This window comes from Fusarium proliferatum (genome assembly GCF_900067095.1).
Source record: "Fusarium proliferatum ET1 genome assembly, contig: FPRO_scaffold002, whole genome shotgun sequence".
NCBI lineage: Eukaryota > Fungi > Ascomycota > Sordariomycetes > Hypocreales > Nectriaceae > Fusarium > Fusarium proliferatum.
In genome coordinates, this window is record NW_022194791.1 from 861,374 (window position 1) to 884,945 (window position 23,572).

At 50.2% G+C, this 23,572-nt stretch overlaps 12 protein-coding genes across 12 annotated transcripts; 5 read left to right on the forward strand and 7 right to left on the reverse strand.

Annotated features, from left to right (window-relative positions):
* Nucleotides 1-561: 561 nt before the first annotated feature.
* FPRO_03515 (uncharacterized protein) lies at nucleotides 562-3,965 on the forward strand (the record flags this gene model as incomplete). The annotated part of the gene is made up of 6 exons (XM_031226265.1): nucleotides 562-615; nucleotides 687-907; nucleotides 961-1,253; nucleotides 1,300-2,475; nucleotides 2,524-2,919; nucleotides 2,965-3,965. The coding sequence occupies 6 exons, from the start codon at nucleotides 562-564 to the stop codon at nucleotides 3,963-3,965; spliced, it is 3,141 nt and encodes a 1,046-aa protein (XP_031076818.1).
* An 80-nt stretch (nucleotides 3,966-4,045) lies between these two features.
* On the reverse strand, nucleotides 4,046-6,226 carry FPRO_03514 (uncharacterized protein; the record flags this gene model as incomplete). The annotated part of the gene is made up of 3 exons (XM_031226266.1): nucleotides 4,046-4,262; nucleotides 4,312-4,901; nucleotides 4,949-6,226. The coding sequence occupies 3 exons, from the start codon at nucleotides 6,224-6,226 to the stop codon at nucleotides 4,046-4,048; spliced, it is 2,085 nt and encodes a 694-aa protein (XP_031076819.1).
* Nucleotides 6,227-6,987: 761 nt separating this feature from the next.
* Nucleotides 6,988-8,010, reverse strand: FPRO_03513 (uncharacterized protein; the record flags this gene model as incomplete). The annotated part of the gene is made up of 1 exon (XM_031226267.1): nucleotides 6,988-8,010. The coding sequence occupies one exon, from the start codon at nucleotides 8,008-8,010 to the stop codon at nucleotides 6,988-6,990; it is 1,023 nt and encodes a 340-aa protein (XP_031076820.1).
* Nucleotides 8,011-8,575: 565 nt separating this feature from the next.
* Nucleotides 8,576-9,428, forward strand: FPRO_03512 (related to 3`-5` exoribonuclease required for 3` end formation of 5.8S rRNA; the record flags this gene model as incomplete). Its single annotated transcript, XM_031226268.1, has 2 exons — nucleotides 8,576-8,868; nucleotides 8,915-9,428. The coding sequence occupies 2 exons, from the start codon at nucleotides 8,576-8,578 to the stop codon at nucleotides 9,426-9,428; spliced, it is 807 nt and encodes a 268-aa protein (XP_031076821.1).
* Nucleotides 9,429-9,555: 127 nt separating this feature from the next.
* Nucleotides 9,556-11,130, reverse strand: FPRO_03511 (putative protein disulfide isomerase-related protein A; the record flags this gene model as incomplete). Its single annotated transcript, XM_031226269.1, has 2 exons — nucleotides 9,556-10,923; nucleotides 10,978-11,130. 2 exons carry the CDS (start codon nucleotides 11,128-11,130, stop codon nucleotides 9,556-9,558), a joined length of 1,521 nt encoding a protein of 506 aa, XP_031076822.1.
* A 467-nt stretch (nucleotides 11,131-11,597) lies between these two features.
* On the forward strand, nucleotides 11,598-12,877 carry FPRO_03510 (uncharacterized protein; the record flags this gene model as incomplete). Its single annotated transcript, XM_031226270.1, has 3 exons — nucleotides 11,598-11,700; nucleotides 11,754-11,982; nucleotides 12,028-12,877. The coding sequence occupies 3 exons, from the start codon at nucleotides 11,598-11,600 to the stop codon at nucleotides 12,875-12,877; spliced, it is 1,182 nt and encodes a 393-aa protein (XP_031076823.1).
* A 198-nt stretch (nucleotides 12,878-13,075) lies between these two features.
* Nucleotides 13,076-14,026, reverse strand: FPRO_03509 (uncharacterized protein; the record flags this gene model as incomplete). Its single annotated transcript, XM_031226271.1, has 1 exon — nucleotides 13,076-14,026. The coding sequence occupies one exon, from the start codon at nucleotides 14,024-14,026 to the stop codon at nucleotides 13,076-13,078; it is 951 nt and encodes a 316-aa protein (XP_031076824.1).
* An 805-nt stretch (nucleotides 14,027-14,831) lies between these two features.
* On the forward strand, nucleotides 14,832-16,443 carry FPRO_03508 (uncharacterized protein; the record flags this gene model as incomplete). Its single annotated transcript, XM_031226272.1, has 2 exons — nucleotides 14,832-15,785; nucleotides 15,832-16,443. The coding sequence occupies 2 exons, from the start codon at nucleotides 14,832-14,834 to the stop codon at nucleotides 16,441-16,443; spliced, it is 1,566 nt and encodes a 521-aa protein (XP_031076825.1).
* Nucleotides 16,444-16,790: 347 nt separating this feature from the next.
* FPRO_03507 (uncharacterized protein) lies at nucleotides 16,791-17,789 on the reverse strand (the record flags this gene model as incomplete). Its single annotated transcript, XM_031226274.1, has 4 exons — nucleotides 16,791-16,834; nucleotides 17,022-17,361; nucleotides 17,403-17,513; nucleotides 17,709-17,789. 4 exons carry the CDS (start codon nucleotides 17,787-17,789, stop codon nucleotides 16,791-16,793), a joined length of 576 nt encoding a protein of 191 aa, XP_031076826.1.
* A 916-nt stretch (nucleotides 17,790-18,705) lies between these two features.
* FPRO_03506 (uncharacterized protein) lies at nucleotides 18,706-19,081 on the forward strand (the record flags this gene model as incomplete). The annotated part of the gene is made up of 2 exons (XM_031226275.1): nucleotides 18,706-18,948; nucleotides 19,004-19,081. The coding sequence occupies 2 exons, from the start codon at nucleotides 18,706-18,708 to the stop codon at nucleotides 19,079-19,081; spliced, it is 321 nt and encodes a 106-aa protein (XP_031076827.1).
* Nucleotides 19,082-19,656: 575 nt separating this feature from the next.
* Nucleotides 19,657-20,656, reverse strand: FPRO_03505 (uncharacterized protein; the record flags this gene model as incomplete). The annotated part of the gene is made up of 3 exons (XM_031226276.1): nucleotides 19,657-20,066; nucleotides 20,114-20,415; nucleotides 20,463-20,656. 3 exons carry the CDS (start codon nucleotides 20,654-20,656, stop codon nucleotides 19,657-19,659), a joined length of 906 nt encoding a protein of 301 aa, XP_031076828.1.
* Nucleotides 20,657-21,080: 424 nt separating this feature from the next.
* FPRO_03504 (uncharacterized protein) lies at nucleotides 21,081-23,093 on the reverse strand (the record flags this gene model as incomplete). Its single annotated transcript, XM_031226277.1, has 6 exons — nucleotides 21,081-21,685; nucleotides 21,737-22,017; nucleotides 22,068-22,283; nucleotides 22,332-22,802; nucleotides 22,850-22,939; nucleotides 22,990-23,093. 6 exons carry the CDS (start codon nucleotides 23,091-23,093, stop codon nucleotides 21,081-21,083), a joined length of 1,767 nt encoding a protein of 588 aa, XP_031076829.1.
* Between the last annotated feature and the right edge of the window lie 479 nt (nucleotides 23,094-23,572).

The window sequence follows — 23,572 nt, forward strand, 5'->3', positions numbered from 1 at the left end:
GAGACAAAAGCCACCATCGGCTAATTCGGCCAAGGACCCGATGCGATAAATGATTACCGATGTGGGAGGACAGAATAGGAAATTCGAGTACCCATATCTCCAGGCCCGCCCGTCAACGGGGTTGACAGGTAGACGGACCCCTAAAAAGATTAGATTGGGCTGACTGCGCCGCAATGATCGCTACAAGACTCCCTGTCCCGTCGCCGCCTCCCTCTCTCCAATGCCGTCTTTCCAGAGGTAGCCCACCCACTTTTCGTTCAGTTGATCCCCGAAGGACAACGGGCACAGACACAGACACAAGAGAAACATCCCACTTTCAACGTCACCTCGACGACTTCATCTCGATCATCTCCGCCTCTTGATAGATAGATCATCTTCTCCTTCTCCTCGCAGTGAGAACGATATATTCATTCATCCATGTCTGTGGTCTCGACACCCACAAGCTTCGTTGCGAGGTAACGAACGATGCGGCAACGCATTCTCATCGTTATCTCGAAGCTAATCAGAGCCTGACTCCTCCATTCTCTCAATCCATTGATCTTGATTCGCCCTTTGTCCAACATGGCCGCCAATTGGCATTCTCTCATCGCGAGAGCGGCTTTTGAGTTACCAGTCGTGAGTTAAACTTTTTTCTCAACTCTAACTCTATTCCCTCTTCAACGTGGCTGACCATCATCTACTTTCAGGAGGGCGATGACTCTCGGGTTGGTTCTACGCGAGATGGTTCCAGTGGCGGTACCCTGAGCTCCACCAACGCTTCAAAATCGTCATCGCTGCAATCTCTTGGAGGAACATTTATTCCTGTCGTCATTTACTGCGCGGTTTGCCTCTTGTTCTTTTCGGTTTTTCGCGTGAAATGCCATCGAGTCTACTCCCCTCGGTCGATACCCAGCCTGCGTTCCCCTCAGTAAGCAAACAGCAGATCTTTCAGCTCTCAATCATTGCTGACAGCCTCTGTAGCACGCCCATACCGCCACTTCCCAATGGCTGGTTCAACTGGATCAAGCCATTCTTCAAAACTCCAGATACTTTTGTTCTTAACCATGGCTCACTTGATGGGTTCTTCTTTTTGCGATACCTCAAGGTCCTGCGAAACACGTTTCTTGTGGGCATCTTGATTGCTTGGCCAATTCTCTTTCCCGTCCACCTTACTGGAGGCAAGAAGCTCACCCAATTGGACATGTTGACAATTGGTATGATTGAGAACAAAAAGCGCATGTTTGCCCATGTCGCTGTTGCCTACTTGTTCTTTGGTAAGTGCTTAAACGACAGCGCTCAATGGCACCGCTAATTGATCAGGCTTCATTCTCTTCACCGTTATTCGAGAGTGCTTCTACTATGTCGGTATTCGTCAGGCTTACCTCTCGTCTCCTCACTATGCCAAGCGGCTATCATCCAGGACAGTACTCCTCACTTCCATCCCTGAGCGATACCTCGACGAAGCTCGGTTGCGGAAACTCTATGGCGACTCTGTGAAGCGAGTCTGGATCCCACGCACTGCCAAGGCTCTTGTCAAATTGGTGGAGGAACGAGAACAAACGGCGATGCGCCTGGAAAAGGCAGAGATTGCACTCATCAAAAAGGCAAACGTGGCTCGAAAGAAGCAACTCGGCAAGAATCCACCATCGACTGCATCCTCTGCCGAACCATGCGCCGGACCATCTTCTGGAGATTCTAGTTCTTCGTGGAGGACTGAACCCAGCAGCGAGGAGCCCCGTACGAGCTCCCCGCGACGTGTCGAGACATCTGACACTCACGTACAAGAGACCGAGGAGGGAGGGGTCCAGAAGCACAAGTCTACGCCTGAGGTATCCCAAAGAACTAGAACCAGCAACGCCCACGATATACTCGAAAAGTCCGCCGAAGACCCCGAATATGTGCACCCCTACGGCCTCAACCCAGATCTCCCTGATGTACGAGGATCCGTCGCCGCTCAATGGCTCTCCGTGACGGCCAGACCCTACCATCGTCCACTGCACAACTTTTTCCGACGAGTCGACACTATCCGATGGTGTCGCATGAAGCTGAAGGAATTGAACCTTGAGATCTTCAAGCTTCGACGCCAGGTTCGCCGTGGTGATGGACAGACACTCCCTGCTGCATTCATCGAGTTCGACACGCAGGAAGCTGCACAAGCTGCTCACCAAGTCGTCGCCCATCATCGCCCTCTTCAGCTTGCTCCTCGTCTTTTGGGCGTTCGACCAAACGAGGTGGTCTGGAGTGCTCTTCGAATGCGTTGGTGGGAGCGCATCATCCGGCGTTTGCTCATCATGGCTCTTATTGCCGTTGCGATCATCTTTTGGTCCATCCCATCTGCCATGATCGGCATCGTGTCCAACATCAAGTTCCTGAGTGGCATTGTCTTCCTTCAATGGATCAAGTTGTTGCCCAGTCCTATCCTTGGCTTCCTTCAAGGTTTCATCCCTGCGATCGCTCTGTCGTTCTGGATGTCGCTTGTCCCGGCAATGCTCCGATGTAAGTCTACTATTGCCGATCCCTTGTTGCAACTACTAACTCCCCTAGTCTGTGGCGTCCAAGCAGGAATTCCTTCTTTGGTACTGGTCGAATTGTTCACCCAAAAGGTCTACTTTGCTTTCCAAGTGGTACAAGTCTTTTTGATCACGACATTGACATCGGCCGCTTCCGCCACGACAATGCAAATCATCCAGCAACCAATGTCGACGCCTAGTCTCCTCGCCACAAACCTTCCCAAGGCGTCAAACTTCTACCTTTCGTACATTCTTGTACAGTGTTTGGCCATTGGAGCTACCGGTCTCCTACACATCTTCGAGCTAATCAGACATCACGCATTCGGTAGAGTGGTACAGAATCCCAGGACTCGCTTCAATGTTTGGTACAACCTACGTCCTCCTCGCTGGGGTGGCATCTTCCCCATCTACACAAACATGGCGTGCATTGGTAAGTCGTATAGCCAAGAATCCCCTTCCATGCTAACACCTCTAGCCTTCTCTTACACAGTTATCGCTCCATTGATCCTCCTCTTCGCATGCGCCGGAATGGCCTTTACGCGCCTCATCTACCGATACAACATTCTTTACGTCTTCGACTCGGAAATGGATAGCATGGGCTTGTTTTATCCTACCGCCCTAATGCAGCTCATCACGGGACTTTACCTGGCCGAAATCTGCATGATAGGTCTCTTTGCCATCAATTTCGCCTTCCCGCCTATGGTGTTGATGCTCATCTTCCTAATCTTCACCATAATAGTGCACATGTCCTTGAGAGAGTCGATATCACCTCTGCTGCAGAATCTGCCACAAACATTGGCATTGGAGGAAGAACTACAGGAGCAGGAGAGGGCTGAAGCAGAGGCAAAACTTCAAGCAGCTGCAGAGTCGGGAGAGGCCAATGGCGGAACTGCTGCCAGTTACTTCGATACGGAACAGAACTTTGGTGAGGAAGAATTCGAGGACACGCCGACAGATGACGAAGACGAGCAACTTCACGAGGGACCACAGAGCTCAAGGGCTGTCGAAGGCGCAGGTGGTTTGAGGTTGATGGCCACCGAATGGATAAAGTCAAGCACCAAGGAGCAATTGAAGAAGGAGGTGCAAGAGTCAGGAGTTAAGAAGTTCTTGGACAAATGGATTCTTCCCGCCGAGAGGTCGAACCCGGATCAACCACCATCCTTCATCCAGCGATTCTTCCACCCCGAGATCTACGAAGACTTTATCGCCTTGCGAAAACTAATTCCATTCGAAGAACTTCCTGACGCAGACTACTCCGGCGACGAGAAGCTATCTAACTACTGGCCTCCCGAGCTCTGGATGCAAAAGCCCGTCTTATGGATTCCTCGGGACGAAGGCCGCGTGAGCCGCCAAGAAGTTGCACACACGAGAAAGATCACGCCGATCACAGATGTCGGAGCTTCACTGGACGAGAAGGGTTTGGTCGTCGTTGATGTTGAGGCTGCGCCGTTTCCTAGGATGAGACTGGTGCACTGAGCGAGTATGATGTACGATAGATCTTGCCATGATACCCTCTTTTGCATATAAGCGTTGGATAATATTGCACTTTAATACATTTACAATACTGACGATTTCGTTCCTGGTGTGCTGGTGACTTCGCCGTAGTATGCCTTGTCGCTGGGTTCACGACCGAGAAAGTTGCTGAGGCTTTTGAGCTCCGGCTGACTTCCTCCTGGTTGAAGAACAAGCTTGCGATACCGTAGACCAGTAGTCTTATCCATTGGATCAGCTTTGAAGTGACTAACCCAGAGGTCAGTCGCGTACACCTTTGATCTGCGACTCGTTAGCAACACTTCTTAACTCTCGTCGTGTGACGACTTACAAGGCATAAGTAAAATACGCAGCATCATACGCCCTAAAGGGGTGTGCAAACGACGCCTGTCCAATACTATCCGCCCTTCCCAATCCCATGATCTCCGTCTTACTCTCATTCCACAACCTCGTCGTATCAACCGCCCTCCCCTCCACCGCATTATGAATCGTAAGATCAAACAGCGCCAAAAACACCTGATACAGCATCGCATGCGCCCCATTAACATGTTTCGTCCTCGCGATATCCAGCGCTAACTTCTCCGGTAGCACCTCACCCGGTCTTTCACCCTCGTTCTTAGCATTCCAGAAGGTCAAGTACTCGGAGGATAGGTAGGAGTAGTGTTTTCCTAGGCGTTGGAGCACGGAGGGGACCCAGATCCAGTTCTCGAGGAGAATGCTGGGGATTTCGACAAAGTCGCGTGCACAGCCGTGTTGGTGGTTGGTGTGTGTTACGAGCTTGTGGATAGCGTGGCCGAGTTCGTGAAACATTGTCTTTAGCTCAGAGTGTAGGAGGAGAGTTGGCTGGGAGGTCGTGTGGAGGAGGGACGTTATTAGTGATGAAGAAGGATAATGGCGTTTGTTGTCTGATGTTACAAAGCCCTGAGACTGTGAGTAGATAGCTCCGTTCGTTGTACTGGGAGACTTACAGGTTGAATGAGAGAACTATGCGCTCCAGCATACTTCCCCTCTCGTGCATAAAGATCAAGGTAGAGATACCCAAGGAACTCACCACCTTGACTCTCGGCATTCCATGCCTCGTAGACACTCACATCATTCTGCCAAACAGGTGCATCGGTGGGTATGAACACCATCCCGAAGATCTCCTCAAAGATCTTCAGCATACCCTTCAAACTATGGTCAACCTCGAAATACTCCGAGATAAGCAGTGAATCAACAGAATATCTCTCCTTCTCCAATATCCTCGCATAGAACGCCCAGTCCCATGCATTCAACCTTTTAACGTCCTCTCCATCCTCATCCGTGCCGTTATCTCGAATGTAAACCTTCTTTATCTCAAATAAGGTCTTCATCTCGTCATCTGCCAGGGGTTTTAGCTCTGTTCTCAATTTGTTTAGCATTTCCATGACGCTCTCGACACTTTTTGCCATTTTGTCTTGCATCTTGAGCTCGGCGTGGGTGCTGAAGCCTAGCATTCGCGCTGTGCTGTTGCGTAGCTCGACGGCGCGCTCAAGACGTGTTACGTTCTCGGGAAAGCGGCTTTCTTTAGCTATGTTGTATGCTTTTCGTGTTTGGGCGCTGGTGGCATGTTTCATGATTGAGATCATGTGGCCTTTTTTGAAGGTTGCTTTGAGGAGCCCGTCGTCGTTTGTCTTCATTGCGTCGAGGATTGATGCCGGTACACCGGTGAGTTGCTCCCGCGTGAAGAAGATACCGTCGTCGGATTCACTAATCGTCTTTCGCGCTGCAACTAGAACTTCATTTCGTTCTTGCACAGCAGTTTTATACTGTTCCCTCACATCTTCGTCCTCAATGCCTGCCCCAGTGTTCTGATATGCTCTATGCGTCTTGAACAAAGTATACGCATCCTCCTCTCCCAGCTTCTCCTCCCCACGCTGGTGCTTCTCATAAACAGCTTTAACAAGAGAAGCTATATCCCTCCTCATGAGAGCCTCAGAATTGGCCTTAAGAAGCATCTCCTCCGCTGTGCGCGATGCATCGCGGAGGTCCTTATCCTCTGACACAGAGCTGAAGAGACGGATGATGAGGGTTTGTTTAGATACCGCGTGATCATCATTTAGAATGGGCGTAAGAAGACTTGAGAATGTGGCGGTTGAGGGCGTGAGGGTCGATGAGAGTTCGTCTTCGAGAGCGGTGGTTGATGTAATGAGGGATGATGTCTGGGAGAGGATGGCGGAGGGTGTTGTTGTGAATGAGGGAGGTGGTTGTGGTGGTTTACGAGACATCGTGTGGATATTTTGAAGTTTTCTTTTTGAGAGGAGAAGAGAGAGTCGTTGCAGGCGGGTGAGAAAGGGTAGAAGTCTCATGAGTTGATGTTGTAGATGTTGAGTTTTGGAAGCGCCAAACTGCGGGGCTGGTGTTTGGTGAAGATCCATCAAGACACGATCGAAACATAACAACTCCCTATTGCTTTGTACAGGTAAAGATAGTAGTGTTCGATACTATCAGCTTTCAATTTCCGAGCTTTTCTTTGTTTGCCTATCTTTTTCACCAAACGATAAGGTCTCAGACTTGTTAGAGTGAAGCAATCTACAGCTGTTTTTGCTTAAAAGTCAAACACGGGAAACTAGGTTGACGACAATTACGAAACTACGGCAAAAACAGTAACAATGTGAATATCTACACGAAGACCCTGTGGCCTCTATAATGCTACCCAATTAAAACCCACTCAAGCCGAGCATTGCTTCCCATTTGGTGGCCATATTATCTCGGGTCGTTTTTTACCAGCGTGTTTGGGTTGCTATTTACCCTGTATCTGTATGGGTTCTGTGTAAAAAAGACGCTTTATTTCATGGTTTGTATATGAGATCACTGTTGGAATGATAGTTCACTAGAGAGAGATACTCAATTGCATATTGAAGCTAAGTGAGTTTAACTTGTGTTCTATTCATGTCAATCGTACTTCATCGTCGCCTAGATTGCCCACAACCGCCAACACCAACGCTCATTTTACAACTGCACAACCAACCCAATCATTTCCAGAATTCTACTGCATGACCAAGACATTTCTAAATCGAGGCTTTCCGGCCTGAAGACTCTCAACCGCATCCTGTACCTTATCCAAAGGATACTTCTCAATCATACACTTCACTCCATGGATCATGGAGAAGCGAAGAGCCTCCTCGCTATCGAGGGCATGACCACTAGGCCAACCAACCACACTTGCACCTTTCAAGACCAGTGGCACCGTATCGATCTCTGCTGGCCCAACAGGTGCAAGACTAAGTAGCTTGCCCTCAGCAGCGAGGCCATTGACGAGTGGTGCCACAGCCTTGGGATTGGGTGCTGTTTGGACAATGATAGCGGCACCACCAAGCTTGGTGAGTTCTTCAGCTGGGTCGGACTTCTTGGTGTTGATGTAGTGATGAGCACCGAGTTGCTTAGCAAAGTCCGCCTTATCGTCGCCTGATGAGAGGACAGCGACTTCATAGCCCATCTTGTTGGCGTATTGAACAGCTAGGTGGCCGAGACCACCCAGACCCTGGATCGCAACGAGATTTCCCTGCTCAACATGCAGCTTTCGGATTCCATTGAAGACAGTGACACCAGCGCAGAGAATAGGAGCAGCCTCAGCAGGATCCAACTCCTTCGGGACACGAACAACAGCCTCCGCTCTCAAGAGCACATACTCGGCAAACCCACCATCCTGGCTCACGCCGTTAATCGCCTTGTTATCGCACATCTGGAATTGAGCGCGCTGGCACTGTCGACACGTTCGGTCATGGCCACCGTGCCAAGGTCCACCGACACGGTCGCCGTTCTTGAAGTTTTCAACGCCTTCGCCGACTTCGACTACGTCGCCGATGATCTCGTGGCCGGGCACACGGGGGAAGACATCGCCCATGTGGCCAGCGCCAGTGGCGATGTCTGAGAAGCAGACGCCGCAGGCAAGAACCTTGGCGAGGATCTGGCCTTTGGAGGGGTGTTTGAGGGGGACGTCGCTGAGAGTCCATGATGCGTTGGCTTTGTCGAGGACGCAAGCCTTGTAAGTCTGAGGAAGAGAAGACATGGTTGATGTTGATTTGACTTTTGATTGAGACTTGTTAATTGAATCGGTAAGATTGCGATGATATGAGATTCTCAACGAGGAGAAAGCAACAACTTATATACAACAACCCCTCAACGCTCAAACCTCATAGAGCATCTACACTAACCATGCATCATATCTTGCTAAGAGTGCATTTACCTCCACTGGCGATTGGCTAACTCTCCGATAAGGAAGGTTCAGCGCATCATAGCAAGCGGAACAAACTCAACTGTCGCAAAGATCCGAGTGTCATTGGACAATTCCCGGATTTAGGGCGGCCGACATCACCGGCACTTCAGCCGTGCCGTCTTTGGTGTTGATCTCGGGCATGTGTAAAGCCGTAAATGGTTGTCGGAAATGCAGTCATCAATTCTTCCAAAACCGATGGCCTCTCATTGGTCGGCAATTAATCCGAAAGCTAGGATGATCCGAGAGCTTAACGTCAAGCCACATTTCAGCCACACCAGAAAATTTCCCCCCACCATCAATTCAGTTCGCGATGCGCAGAGCTCCAAGGAACGGACGGTAGATACTTCATTACCGCAAGATGCCTCTCGATACGTCAACATACTCATTAGCGCTCCTGCGCGTCGACGGAAGAAGATGGAACGAGCTCCGTCGTCTGCATGCTCAAATCCGAACTCAGGATGCTGCTGACGGTTCATCATATCTTGAAATGGGCCATACAAAAGTCATGTGCATCGTGACAGGTCCTTCAGAGCAGCAGGTTCAGAGACGTGGTGGACAGCAAGCTCCCCGTGACACAGCAGCTGTCAACGTCAATGTTGTAGTAGCAGGGTTTTCGAGCGTGGATCGAAAGAAGAGAGGGCGCAATGACAAGTACGTGTCCTGCTGGACAGTGAAAGACTTGGGACTAACTGCTTAGGCGCATCCAAGAGATTGAAACAACGATTGCGAATGCGTTTTCTTCGAACTTACATACACACCTGTTTCCTCACTCTTCCATCACAATCTCGCTTCACGTTCTGTCGCAAGACGGATCCCTCCTCGCCGCTCTTCTTAACGCAACGACCCTCGCCCTCATCGACGCTGGTATCCCAATGACAGATTACATTGCCGCCTGCACAGCGGGCTCAACATCAACATACGCCGCGGGCGACGACACAGCCGATCCTCTGCTCGATCTCAACAACCAAGAAGAGCAAGAACTACCCTTCTTGACGGTCGCGACACAAGGTGATGACGATCAGGTAGCTGTACTGGTATGCGAGAGTCGTGTGCAAGTTAGCAGGTTGGAGGGAATGCTGGTCGTTGGTGTGGATGGGTGTAAGCAGGTGAAGCAGTTCTTGGATCAGGTAGTCAAGGATAAGGGTGCTGAGATGGTGAGGGAGGGTGTGGTGGAGAAGAACGATGCTATGGGGATGGATTTGGATGATTAGATACCATGTGCATGGGGGTCCTAAAAGTGTTTGGAGTTATCTGTTTGATCTGCTATATGACAGGTATGTCTTCGCTATCAAGGCTATAGTCACAGACTAATTGTAAGATTTAAGGGATTCATTCCCCTTACAGCTCCTCGTGCTTGATCTCCTCCTTGGTCTTGGGCTCAGCTTCAGACTCAGCAACAGGTTCAGCTTCCGGCTCAGGGGTCTTGGCCTCGGCCTCAGCTTCGGCTGGAGTCTCAGACTCAATCTCAGCCTCAGTCTCAACCTCAGTCTTGGCTTCCTTAGGACCGTCAGTCTCAACCTCGGGCTCGGGGTCAGTAGCTTGAGTAGACTTCTCCTCAGCAGCCTCGGTCTTTTCGACGACAACACCCTCGGGGATCTTCTTCTTAGCACCCTCGCCCATTCGAATAGCATCAATCCAGTTCTCGACACTGGCGAGACTAAAGTCACCTTCGTACTGACGCCACCAGTTGCGGCGGGTGTTGATAGCGATCAGGTTGACCTCCTTCTTAAAACCAAGAGCCTTGGGAAGAGTAGAAGCAGCTTCACTATCGCTGGGAACAGCGATGATGGGGAAGGTCTTTCGGCCACCGTGGACATACTTGGTGTTGAGGTGGGAGAGTGAGTCGACTGCCTTTTCTCCAGCTTCACCGGGAGTGAAGACAAGAACACAGGTGTGAGACTTGGGAGCGAGACACTCCTCGGCGAGCTTCTCCAGACTAGAGATAGTAGAAATAGGAATGATGGTGGGAACTGCCTCAGCAGCCTCAGTGGAAGACTCCTTTGACTCAACGGGCTCCTCCTTTGCAGCCTCGGTAGCCTTGCTCTTCTTGGCACTCTTAGCGCCCTTGGACTCGGCCTTCTTGGGCTTTGAGCTTTTGGTTTTGCCAGTAGCGTGAACGGGGTTAGGCTCTCCAGCCTGAGAGAGAAACTTGACCATATCCTTCTTGACCATCTCACCATCGTAGATGATAGGATCCTTGCCTTCACCGGGGATGAGCACAAGAGCGGGGAACTTCTCAATGCCAAACTGCTTCACCGCAGCAGTCTCCTTATCACGGATCTGGCTCACTGAAATAACATCAAGGAAGTCAATGGCAATGCTTCGGATCAAAGCACTAGTCGTTCCCTTTGATGTGAAAAGAATGGCCTTGGGCTTATCACCCTTAAGGAAAGAGTCAAGATCCTTGTCGCTCACACGCGTAACATGGTTGTTGATCTTGCTCATGACAGCCTCTTGAATAGCACCTGCAGTTCGTTGACCCTGGTAGTCTTCAACAACAGGGTTACCAGTCTTCTTTCCAGGGCGAACGATCTTGAGAGTTGGGAAGCCCTGGACACCCATACCACCACAGAACTGCTTGTTGGACTCTTCATCGCAGTCAATAGCTGCGACTTGAGCGAGACCATCGAGGTTCTTGGCGGCCTTTTCATAGGCGGGCTTGAGGTTCTGACAGTGGCCGCACCATGGGGCGTAGAACTCGACGATCTATGATGTGTAAGTGGCGATAGTCAATAGTGAGCGATGGGGTGAAAGACTTACAGAGGTGTAGTTGGACTTTGCAATGAGCTTATCGTAATTGCGAGCATTGACCTGAAGAACAGGTGAGTTCTTGGTGTAGATGGCAGCTTGAGCCTCTGGCAGAGCCGCAAAGGCAGCTGTCAAGGCCACCAAGAGCGAGGTGGGGTTAGGCATGGTGAAGTAACTCTCCGGTACAAGAAGGCAAAAAGAAGACAGGATTTAATCGTATTGTAGTGAAATAGAATGACTTGTACAATGTTTTGTACTGCAAAGACCAAGTTATAGTTGCCTGTTGGTCCCCGTCAAGAACAAAGTGGCATCTTCTGGAAAAGGAAAGGAAAAAGCCACGGTGACAGACCTCCAAAAAGTGAAGCCAGGGTCTCTGATTCGACAGTTTGAGCTGGAGCCACAAGTGGCGTGAGCTGATCGAATCCGGGGAACCAGTGGCTGTGCGCCGCTAACCTTACATACGTCAATGGCCTAGGCAGACAGAAGAGGAGGAGTAAGGTTGAGGTGGGGGGATCTCCAAGACAACTTAACTTGACTTGGAGTTGGCATTAATTTGCGCCATCTTGACTCGACTCTCACCATCTAAGCTTCCAACTCTGAAATTACCTGGGGACCTTATATACGACGTCAACATGGCAGAACCTCTTCCAGCTGCGCTCAAAATCCCTGAAGTCAGTCGCTTCATCAATCGCGCAAATCAGCTGAGGAGCATCAAGCCCGCCATCGCATACTGGTGTAGGCAACCACAAATCTCCTCGCCCAAGATAACTGCTGATAGCATTTCTTAGGTGAATACCATGCTGTCAACCAAATCGTGGGAAAGAGCCTGCATACCACCGACGACGATACCTTTGAGTTCACAAAGACACTGATCGAGCGCCTCGAGGCAACAAAGACGGAACGAGCTGATGATGATGCGATCGTCGATAACGCTGCGGGACAGGCTTATGTTGAGCAATTCGCCCAGCAGACGTTTGAGCGAGCTGAGCGCACGATGCGCGCTAACAAGGTGACAAGGTATGTCGTTGTTACCAGATTATAAGGCGAGACTAACAGACGTAGACAAACCGCCGACACATTCGATGCTGCTGCGACGTTCTTCGACCTCACCCGCGAATGGGGCGAGCCTGATCCCGAAGTCGTCAAGAAGATCAAATTCGCCAAATGGAACGCTGCGCGAATCCTTAAGGCTATTCGCGAGGGCAAGGATCCCAACGAGACGAACCCTAATGCCCCTGAGCCTGAACCCGAAGTCGCTCTCGACCCCTCCGATCCTGAGGTCCAACTCCTATCCGGAGCTCCTCGCGCTTCGGTCGAGGATGCGCCAGATGCTGGGGAACCTCCTAGTGTTCCTACATTCACGGACGCGCCGCCTAGAATTCCAGATGATCCTGGATACTTCCCTCCCCAACCCGAGCATCAGCCCCAGGCGCCTGAACCATTCATCCCCTCGCCTTTGAGTCAGAGTCCTACGCCAGGTCTATCCGGTGGTCCTCCTCCTCCTCCACCCGTTGGTCTACCGCCTGCTGTGTCTCCTGTCCCAGAACCCCCAGCACAGCCTGCGACACAGATCCCTCCTCAACCATCACCTCAAATCCCAACCAAGCTTCCCTCACAATTTGCTCCTCCTCCGCCTGAGCCTTTCACCCCTTCAGCGCCTCCATCCTGGACAACGACTCCAAGCGCTCCTCACCCTGCTGCTTCAAACCCTCCACCTGTGATTCGCCAGGCGCCTGCTCCTCAGCCTCCAGCTCCAGCGCCTGTCCAGACGACCGGTTTCACAACAGATCAAAGGGATATCAACCAAGCGCAGAAGCACGCCAAGTGGGCAATATCCGCACTCAACTTTGAAGACGTACCCACTGCAGTTCAGGAGCTGCGCAATGCGCTGAGAATGCTTGGGGCTCAGTAAGACAGTTTGTTAGTGTTTTGGATTCACGAAGCATAGATGAGAACGATACCACGAGTTTAAATAGCAAGAAAGAGCTACTATATTGTTCATCTTATGAATAAAGCTAAGAGTATATGTGTTATCTGCCGCATACCAGTATAAAAGTCCGCTTCGTAAATCTCATTTGAGCCAAAGCTCTCCATCGTGAGAATCGTACACTTAGGCCAAAGCCAGTAAGCCATGAGCCTCATATCCGGGGTGAGGAAACCCTTCAGGATAGCCCACCTTCTGAGTTTCATCTTCTTCATCAACAGAGGTGTCCGTCCATCCTCTCTCGGGGCCCCATTCAATGGCCAAACCAGCTTCATTGACGACGCCCATTAGGCCCTGCATCATATCGCCAGACTTCTTAACACTGGCCCAGCCGTCAAACTGAACTGTGTGAACAGATGGCAGGGCCTCTATAACATCAGTCAGAAGATTCCGGCTAAAGCCCTCGTAGAATCCATCTGAGCGACGCCAACCCTGAAAGATGTTGTCACTAGGATCACATTCCACAAACACGTTCAACCGCTCAACATCAACACAGTCGGAGAGCCCCAACGCGGGGTTGACGACCCATCCTCTCGGCGGCGCATTCCATCCAGGACCAAGTCGCAGCTCAAGCGATGTAACACACTTGCGCTGCTGTGGCTTCAACCTCGCGAGGAGAGGTTTCTTGCTCTTGAAGTATTTTCCAGGGTACGTCGGAAACAATCGAAACGTCCGTGTGCTATAGAACGCAAAAGTCGCCTCGTCATGAACCTGTCTGCAAACGCGCATGAGACCTAATTTCTTATGCACGCGCTTATAATTCTGGGGACCGAGATCTAAGAGCTTATCGACATCATCAAAGAAGTATGTGTATATCTGAATGCGCACTTCGGCCGGGAGTGAGAGGAAGTGGAATGGTGTTTTCGGGACTCGGCGTTTTGGGCGGAGAGGGATAAGAGGAACGTCGAGAGTCAAGTCGGCGATGTTGATCTTGTTGACATCTTCTTCTGTGACGGCGGGCGCAGGGTCTGCAGGAGGTGCGGTTTTCTTGGAGGGCATTACGATGCGTATTGAGCCAGCTGGACGAGAGCTCAGCGACGGGCGAGACGCTGAGCTCTTGCTCGATCGTCGGGCCATGGTGAGTGGTTGTGAGTACTAAGTGGCAAAGAGGAGAATTTCGACGATAACGAGAATTGAGGTAGGTCAGACTGAAGGAGATGAAAAAGGTCAGAGGTTAATGGCTTAATCGTGAGGGTTTCGTTTAGTTTGGAGATGTGAGGTTTATCATGAGGGTGGGTATCATGGTGTAGAAGCAATAGATGAGAAAGCACTTTAGAACAACGGCGTCAAATTGGAGTCTCGGGTAGCTAGTCGGAAATATCGGGGACTACCTAGATCGTGGCGAAAAAAAGAGGAATATCTTTTGCAGAAGAGAATTCTTTGGCTAGAAAGAAATCATCGGAAGCCCCTCGATGTCACAAGCGAAGAAATGGAAATGGGATGAGAAGTAGAGAAATGCTTGCACTGTTAAATCTCGTCTTCTTGTTTGCGAATGTCATCAACTTGAAGGGCCATTTCACTGAGCAAGGGTCTTTACTGGGTCAATGGACATCATGGAGGGGTTCATGATCGGAGGGCGACCGGAGCTGATGTCCCGATTTCACGTGAGCGATAAGATAATATGACGCCATCGGCCTATCAAAAGTCCGTATCACTGAGCACGGCTAATCCACGGTGTCTTCACTCAAGCAGCTCCACTTTGGCACAGAACCGTGCGATTTTTTTCCACGACCGACGACGCCATGCCATTCGATGGCGGAGTATCAGACCAACTTCGTCAAGCTGCACGTCAACGCCCCAGGCCATTGAAGTTGGATCCTCCACCATCGAAACCGCCAAACAGCCCCTCCAACCATAGCGGTTCAGCTCCTCTCCCTTCGCTATGCTGTCCAGAGTAGCCCAGGCTTCGCGCTTGGGCTTGATGACAGCTCGTCTGTCACGGCCCGTCGCATCTCCCTCTCTCCGAGCCCTTCCCGCCGCCGCTCCTCAATTTGCTTCGCCGTGGCTCCGAACATACGCCAAGAAGTCCTCCTCTCAACAAAACAAAGATTCGAAACAGAAGCCTCCCCAGGCGCAAAACGATGCTGAAAATGTCGAGAAGCCTGCTGAGAATGACGTCGACAAGGCTGGCGAGAAGTCTACCGAAGCTCCGAAGGAGGGGGAGCAAATACCTTTCCACAAGCTACCCGATCTGACACAGGGTATTCCTTCGACGCTGTTTGAGGAGATGGGCGGTGATAAGAAGAAGGAGCAGAAGGAACTGCAGGAGATGGAGGAGGCTGAGTCGAGTGGTGGACGTGAACGATCGGAATATGTCTCTACGTCTGAGCGAAATCGCAAGTGGTGGACAAGATTCATGCTTATTACGGCTGCCGCCGGTGGTACTCTGAGCGTTCTATACATGGGCCGAAACTGGGAAGACACCATCGAAGCTGAGCGTCACTCTGACATTCCCAACGGCCCTGGTCTTGGTCTGTGGTGGAAGCGTGCCAAGGCCCGTTTGACCGAGTCCGTCACTTACTACCAAGAGCCTGCATTCGAGAAGCTGCTCCCCGATCCCGATCCTTCGTTCGAGCGACCTTATACTCTCTGCCTGAGCTTGGATGACCTTCTCGTTCACAGCGAGTGGTCCCGTGAGCATGGCTGGAGAATTGCAAAGCGACCTGGTGTCGACTACTTCATACGTTATCTTAGTCAGTACTATGAGCTGGTCCTTTTCACCTCTGTGCCGTTTGCTACTGGCGAGCCTATCATGAGGAAATTGGACCCTTTCCGATTAATCTTGTGGCCCCTCTACCGAGAGGCTACCAAATTTGAGGATGGAGAGATCGTCAAGGTAAGCCTCCTCAATAGTCACCAATGTGCTTGCGCTAACAGCCCAGGACCTCTCTTACCTCAACCGTGATTTGAAGAAGGTGATCATCATCGACAGCAACCCCAAGCACGTCCGCAACCAACCCGAGAACGCCATCATCCTTGATCCCTGGAAGGGCGACAGAAACGACAAGGAGCTCGTCAACCTCATTCCCTTCCTCGAGTACATCCACACCATGCAGTACGACGATGTTCGCAAGGTCATCAAGTCCTTCGACGGCAAGCACATCCCCACGGAATTCGCCCGTCGTGAAGCCATCGCCCGCAAGGAGTTCCAGGCCAAGCAACTCGCCCACAAGCAAAAGCACGGCTCCGGCGTCGGCGCTCTAGGCAACCTCCTCGGTCTCAATCCTAGCAACATGAGCATGATGGTCTCCCCCGAAGGCGAGCAAAACCCCGCCGAGGCCTTCGCGCAGGGCAAGATGCTCCAAGACGTTGCCCGCGAGCGCGGCCAGCGAAACTACATGGAGCTCGAGAAGCAGATCCGCGAGAACGGCGAGAAGTGGCTCAAGGAAGAAGCCGCCATGATGGAGGCGGCCCAGAAGGAAGCTATGAACAGCATGATGGGTTCGTTCAGTGGCATGTTCGGCGGCAGCCCACCACCTGAGAAGAAGGCCTAGAAAAAGGGGGCCCGCTGAGTGAGGTGGCAAGCACATCTCCACTAATTAATGTCTTGTAATTTTTTTACGATAGGGGATCTCTGTTACAAAATACCATACTTCAGATTGGGAAGAGGTCTTATAGAAAAAGCATGGAGGGATGCATCCTTGATGATTTGGGGCATTTGGTGTAAGAGTGAAGAGGGGACTTTGTATATTAGGTGTATGTTGGGGGGTGGATATGTAAAAACATGATGTTACAAGTCAAATTTATGAGATAGGATTGAAGTAATGTGCTACCGCCTCTTTTGTTGTCACCGTGATGCTTTCGGTTGTCTTGTGTTTGTGTAATAACATATCTCAGGGAGCTAAGTTCTGTCTGCCGGAATAAGCTCCCAGCCACAAGTCTCAACTGCAAAAACACATCTATATCTCAGGGAGCAAGAAAGCTTGAGACTTGCGAAGAGGGTGTTAAGATAAACTTGGTGAGGAGTCCCATTAGCTTAGGCTGAGTTACCCAAGTCTTTTTACTACTGAGGACAAAGGTTATAAAATGCTTGAGGCAGTCTTTTCTCCCTATTCCATCTGTCTACACTCACGCTCGCCATGGATAAATGGGAAGTCTGAGAGTGATCTCTTTGCCCTCCTCTCTTGGATCGATTGTAGATATGGATGCTGTGGGGGAGCGATCTCTCTCCCCAAGCTCCCTCCCCATCCATTGGCAGGGGTCCTGTCGCCGCGCCCTATGGAAGGCCGCCTGCCTCCGAGCGGTATATTTGGATATTTAGCTGCTGGGGCACGTGCTTTGGCTGACACTGTCCCGACTGGGGCCGGAGATGAGCGTCCTGAACTTCCTGATCCTGAGCGACCGCGCTTGCCGGGCAGAGGAAAGCCCTTGAACCGCCTAGAATTGGAAATACTGTTAGCCAACTTGTCTCTCTGATAAGGTGAAGTGAAGTGAATATCATGACAGTGCTTACTCGAGGCCCTGGATGTTCCGCTGGCTCTTCATCCTCTTGTGCTTTCACGACTGGTACTCGTCCCTTCGAAACTTGTCCTCCGCATGCTCCTTTGGCTTCATAGGAAAGTAACTGTTACGAAACATCCCCGTACTTGCAGGAGTTCGCTCCACCGGCCGCTTCACGTCTCTGGAGCTGCCAGAGCACATTTCGAGGAATGTTGGGGTCGAGACGAGAATTGGTAAGAAATGTGAGAAAGGAAAAGGAAATGTGAAAGGGGAGGACCCGTGAGCTTTTTATCTGTGAGTGGGTTCCGTGTCAACAAACCAGACGTGTTTGGTAACCACGACCATCTTGCTTCATCATCGGCCCCGTATTCTTGCATCTTGTAGCTCCTCCTATAGCCATGACGAGTGTTAGGTTCGGAAGACTGAGGCAACCCTAACTTACAGTGGTTGGGATGTGTTATTTGTTATTTGCAGTCGAGGCTTGTGGCTGAGACGAGAAGCAGAAAGCTAGTTATGTGGGCAGTTGGTGTTAATATGTGTTTGTTAGCCTTTTGTTTGCTACAAACTTTCCGTGTCTACAGAGTAGCGTCTATCATTTCGTAGTGACTTGGCCTTCTTCTTTTAAGGATACTTCGATTTGAGGCGCTATTGCTCGAGCCTCCCATCGTCACCACAGTCTTGAAGTTAATCGCATGATCTTCCCCTCAAAGAAACACCATCCGACGCGTCGTGTCCTCTGTCCATAACTATAATGAGTGGGCAACAACAAGAAGTTAATACTGGAGGCTATTTATAACTCGCTATCACTACCTAGTCAAAGAAAAGGGTCCTAGATCCGCATTGGCCCAACTACAGGAATCACTTGTTGAGTGGACCATTGGCATATGGTTTTCAACGTGCCTCTCAAGTGAGGAGGTGTCACTGTAGCCCACGTGAAAAATACAACCAACTCTACTCCTCCCCTTCCCAACTATCGTTTGTAAAGATCACACCTCTTCCCAAATCCCCTTAATTTCCTTTCCCCTCTATCATCATCTAACAGCGCAAATCACCACTTTTTCTTTGTCACGCCATTTCAGTTCTGGCTCTCAGTCACATACCTCAACTACACTTTTCTTTTTCAACCCTGCAAATTCGATACACTTTTCAAGATGTGTTGTGGCATGGGCAGCAAAAACCAAATTGCTCGCGACGACAACGCATGGAAGTATCGCCACACCAACTATATATTCAACAACGCAGGGGGTCAATACATCAAGCAGATGGGCAAATATGCCCTTATAGCCGGTAAAGGTCCCCTCTAGGAGTGGGGACCCATGAGAGAACATGCTATCCCGCATAAAAATAGGCCCAAGTACGACCACACTGCGCCACCCACCTTCAACAAGATCAACTGGGATGGCGGGGGAAACGGGGCCGACCCGTTGCGAAGGACATCTCCCAAGAGCTCGGTTCGTTCGGAGTACCATAGCCCCAAGCCTGTCTTCAAGAAGGTTGACTGGAACGCCAAGGGCCATCCGGTACGATCGGTATCTCCCCGGGGTACGACTTTCCGGCTTGTAAGTGACCAAGACTTGTTGCAATGATAATGTGTGCTGATACTTGAGAAGTAAGTCGGCGAGAAGACCTCGCGACGCTCCCATGATGGATGCGCACAAGCCTGACAATATCGAGGAGGGGCCAGGACCTTGAGCCCAAGCGATGAAAGAAAGGGTCGCCTGTGAGATCGAAGAAGACACCAAGCAGAACCAAAAAGAGCCGATATCATGTATCTAGATAGCTTCATTTGGCCCTGTAGGTCGGGCTACGTATGGGTGGTGTTGAGATAATGGATGTGTGCTCCAGGCCCCAAGTCACTTCTTGTAGCCTGCCCACTGGAGCCCCCAGGTACCTTAGGTACCTCAAGTTAACAGCTTCTTTATACATACACACAACTTCTCTACGAGCCAAGGCCCTCTCATCAGAAAATACCATCGATTATGGAGCCCCTCAGGGAGAAAGACCATCCAAGATGTAGAAAGAGGATGCCAAAATAAACTTAGCAAAGAGTCTCCTAAGCTCAGGCTATATGCTTCCCCCTAATTTGTAATCTTCCTATGTCCACTTGCCCTACTACTTTCTCACTAGATGTAAAGCTGGAAGCTTGGGTAATGATGCGGGGAGTCGGTGTATTGCCTGAAGTGTGTTTATGAGAATGTTATTTTTGAGTAGACCTGACAGCTGATGCTTACATCACGCACCATACCCCTGCGGACTGGCCAACAAGATCAAGCCGAGAACCCTTCAATACTTTCCACAAACAACTTTGCTACTAAAGTATGTACCTCTTTAACGGGGTGATATGAATCGAAGAAGATATGCTTCTCGGGATCACTGCATAAATGTCGTGGAACACCCTCGCTCGTATAAACGCCCGTGAGACATGCAGTCGGAGGATTAACATAGTCCTCATCGAACCCGTAAGCCTCGGGATCCGAAAACATGTCGTTGAATAGTTCCTGCACGTCGATCACTGCGGTTTTGGCATATGCTGAGTATCCTGCTGCAATTTGTTCGAGACCCTTTGTCAGGGCGGGGACGTAGTCTTGCACGCTGGGGACGTTGTAGGCTGAAGAGTTGTACGTTGCTGGGAAGGTCGTTGCGTTGAGATAGTTTGCTAGGATGATAGTCTTTGCACCTGTAATGAATCAGAATTTGAACTTTGAGTTCGAAGGGCGGTCTTACCGGCTTGGAATAGTCTGTTAACGTTCTCGTTAATCAAGCTCGTGACCTGTCCTCCAGTAATACTTGTGTTGAAAAGAATGTCATTGGCACCAATCCAGTGAACAAAGATATCACCAGTCTGAGGTTTATCCCAAGATAGAAACGACAGAACTTGATCTGCAGCTGAAGGCACAGGAATCGTCGACTCAGCACCTGTACCTCCAGCGACGAAATCGTTGTTGGTAGTCGCTCCGCCAGTCGCGAGGTTGATGAGCTCAAGGCCCAGCTGCTTGGCCACTACATCGTTCCATTTCGGTCCATTCCTGTCCAGAATCAGTATACACTCTCAATTGAGAGAGGTAAAACTCACGAGAAAGAATGGTGGTAGTACGCTGGGTCAACAGGCCAAGTCCCATTGCTCACGACCCAAGACCCATTCCCGTTATCGCTGAAACTATCACCAAAAACGACAAGCCTTGAAAACTTGGCAGAGTGCTCAACGGGATACGCATGTGCCAAAAAGCTGCCGTATAGGCCTGTCAACAAAGCGCTGAACATTTTCATGGTTGATCAGGATGAAGTTTGTAGCTTGGAATTTTTCAAGGGATGGGGTTGATAACCTCGGCAAAAAAGCCACCGACGATGGGACTGTCTTGTATTCATATAAACAACATTTCTCTGCCACAATATGACGCCCAAAAAACGGAGGATCTGATTGGCTACTCTGGCATTGGGCTTATTGATTATCAAGAAAATGAATCCTACGATATTTCGTCATGCAAGTTTCGGTCCATACGAATGCCTGGGGAGCTGTAGCCGGGATGTTCGGCAGTGAGATTGTTGCGATAGTTTGGGCCGATCTCATAAGCATTACCACCGAGGATTTCTGAGTCTTACCGGAATTGTTCAATAGAATTGAATTTATCATGAGTGATGGCATCTCCTCATCTGACGTGTATTCCAGCTCAGCTTGAGATGGGTCCGATGTTCATAAGAAGTCTCCGTCGCCCAGAAAACTAAACAACAAAGCTTCAGTCTCTTCATCCATAATCATATTCCCCGTATCAAAACTCTCCGGCGCCGTCGGCGTCCCAACATACCCCTGCGCCATAGCCTTCGAGCTCTCCCCAACTTTCCTACAAATATCAATCAACTTTCCCCTCATCTGATTGAACATAGACGGCAAGTATCTCGGTGGCGTCATACCCGCACCCTCACTCATAGCCCCCTCAATCTTGACCGCCAGCCGCTCCAGCGTCGATGTAAAATCGTGTATACCCGTGACGAGGTTCGGATCCCAGAGGGTGGAGTGTGTAACCAACAATCGGGAAAACATGTTTATGCAGTGTCCCATCTGGATCCAGTAGGTGTACGGCATGGAGAGAATGGTGGGGGATGTTAGGAGCAGAAAGTTTTCGATTACGGCTTTGACGGCGTTGAGGCATGATACGAGAAGATAGGAGCAGCGGAGGGCATGTGGGGAGGGGTCAGCGGCCGGGAGGAGGTTCGGGTTCGTTGGTTCGTGGAGGCGTTCGTCGATGCCGATTTTGTAGAGGTAGACTTGGAGCATGTGGAATGACATGGTCAATGGTGCTACTGAAGGTCAGATTCAGGTACCGAAGAACTTGCAAGCTGTTGTACTACCTTGAAGACGGGATCCTTGATGCAGAGTCGCGCCCAGATCTTGTACCTGTCTCTCCACATGTGATGTCGCCATAAATAGCGTATGCGAAATCTGTGCCTCATTTCTTTCTAAATCCTGGTATAGCGTTGCGCTGATAGAACTTGCAACGAGCTGTATCCTCACCAGTTGAGTAAGATATGTGTCCCAGGGAGATTCCAATCCTGCTTCGAGGACTGAGCAGCTGTTGTTGATGGAAGGTCGCGAGGGCATCGGTACAAAGTCTTTGACACAGATTCTTAGTCTTGGTCAGGTCAGTTAGCATATTGAAATTATATGGTGTCTCTCGCTTACAAGGAATTCAACCAAAAGACTCCCAAGTGACATCTCCTCTCGTCGCTTGTTCTCACAGGCTGAGGCTCTTGCTTCTTGGTGATTTCAGTCAAAACCCCTGGTGCAGTCCTGGTGCCTGATGATGGCTCTTTGTCGAGGCCTAGCTCTGTGACTAGTGACATGGCCATGTACATAAGATTGCTGAGTTGGTGGCCGAGAACCCAATGAGTTTGGTACCTTCAAATGTTAGTATATGCAAGTACGTGCTTCGGACGAAAGACATACCAAGCAAGAAAAACCATGATCCCTTGAAGCAGCTGAAGATTCTTCTCCGCAAGCGTCCATATTCTGCGCCCAATCTCCTCCCGATACTTCTGCGCAAGTTCCTGCTGGATCTCAATATTCTCCTGACACGTAACCACCATAATCGCCATATACAGCATCGGTCGGTCCTGGAACAACTTCTCAGGAATTTCATCTAGACCTATCCACACGAAGGGAAAAAGTGGCATCATTTCTTGACGATAGGTTTCTAGCATTTTGTAAGCTAGACGGTGAGAGGTAGATGACAACGGGTATGAAAATAGTGCGTGGATGGGCGATTGGGTTTCCGGTGGCGTTTGTGAACTTGAGCTGGTAGCTGATGAGGCTTTTCGAGGATGAGTTGCTATTGTTATCGAGGGAAGTGTGGTTGTTGATGAGGATGATAGGAGGTTTGCAACTGAATCAAACTTGGATTCTAGTCTTAGGAGATCACTAGTAAAGTCAGTCAACTGCTAGTCCGCAGGATTGAGTATACAAACTCTCGGGCATAAGTCCCGCCTTTCGAATGACTCCTCCGACTATGACTTCCTCTCGGCTGAGAAATACACTCCTTGTTCAATCTCTCACATCTATGCCACCAACATTAGCTCCATCCCAACTCCAATACTGGGTAACTCACCTTGTGCATCGCTTCTGCCCCAATACCATGTCACATCTGACTTTTGCACTAGCACAAACCGTGCAAGCCTTGAGACCTCTGAGTTTCGCGTCATTGGCGTCCATGTTGATCGTGAGGTGATGATAGTGAAAAGGTGATTGTTAGGTTCTGAGAATCGACATCGACCGTAGCTTTGGACGTCATCAAATGGGCTTAGTTTCAGTGGCTATGCAGTGGTCTTGGCGTGGCTGGCGCTCTGATCCTTGGCGCTTGAATGCTTCGGCAGTGAAAGTTGGAACAGCCTAAATAGGAAGCCCGCATAACGTTACTCGTATGTTATTGCAAAACGTAGATGTCTATCGCTGAATATAAAATTATATTTGGTGACATGAGCTTAGTTTCTGAACCGGTCGAGAGGTTCAACGGTGGCCATGCGTCAGCCAATCTTTGGTTGGCGTTAAAGTCAATGGAAAACCAACAGAATAGGTTTCACTGAAGCTTTTGGGCGGATACCGACCAACAGCATATTAAGCATGATTTTTGAATTCGCCAATTGAAGGCACCGGAATTTAGCTGATCCGATCCAAGGGAGGGATATGGTTTC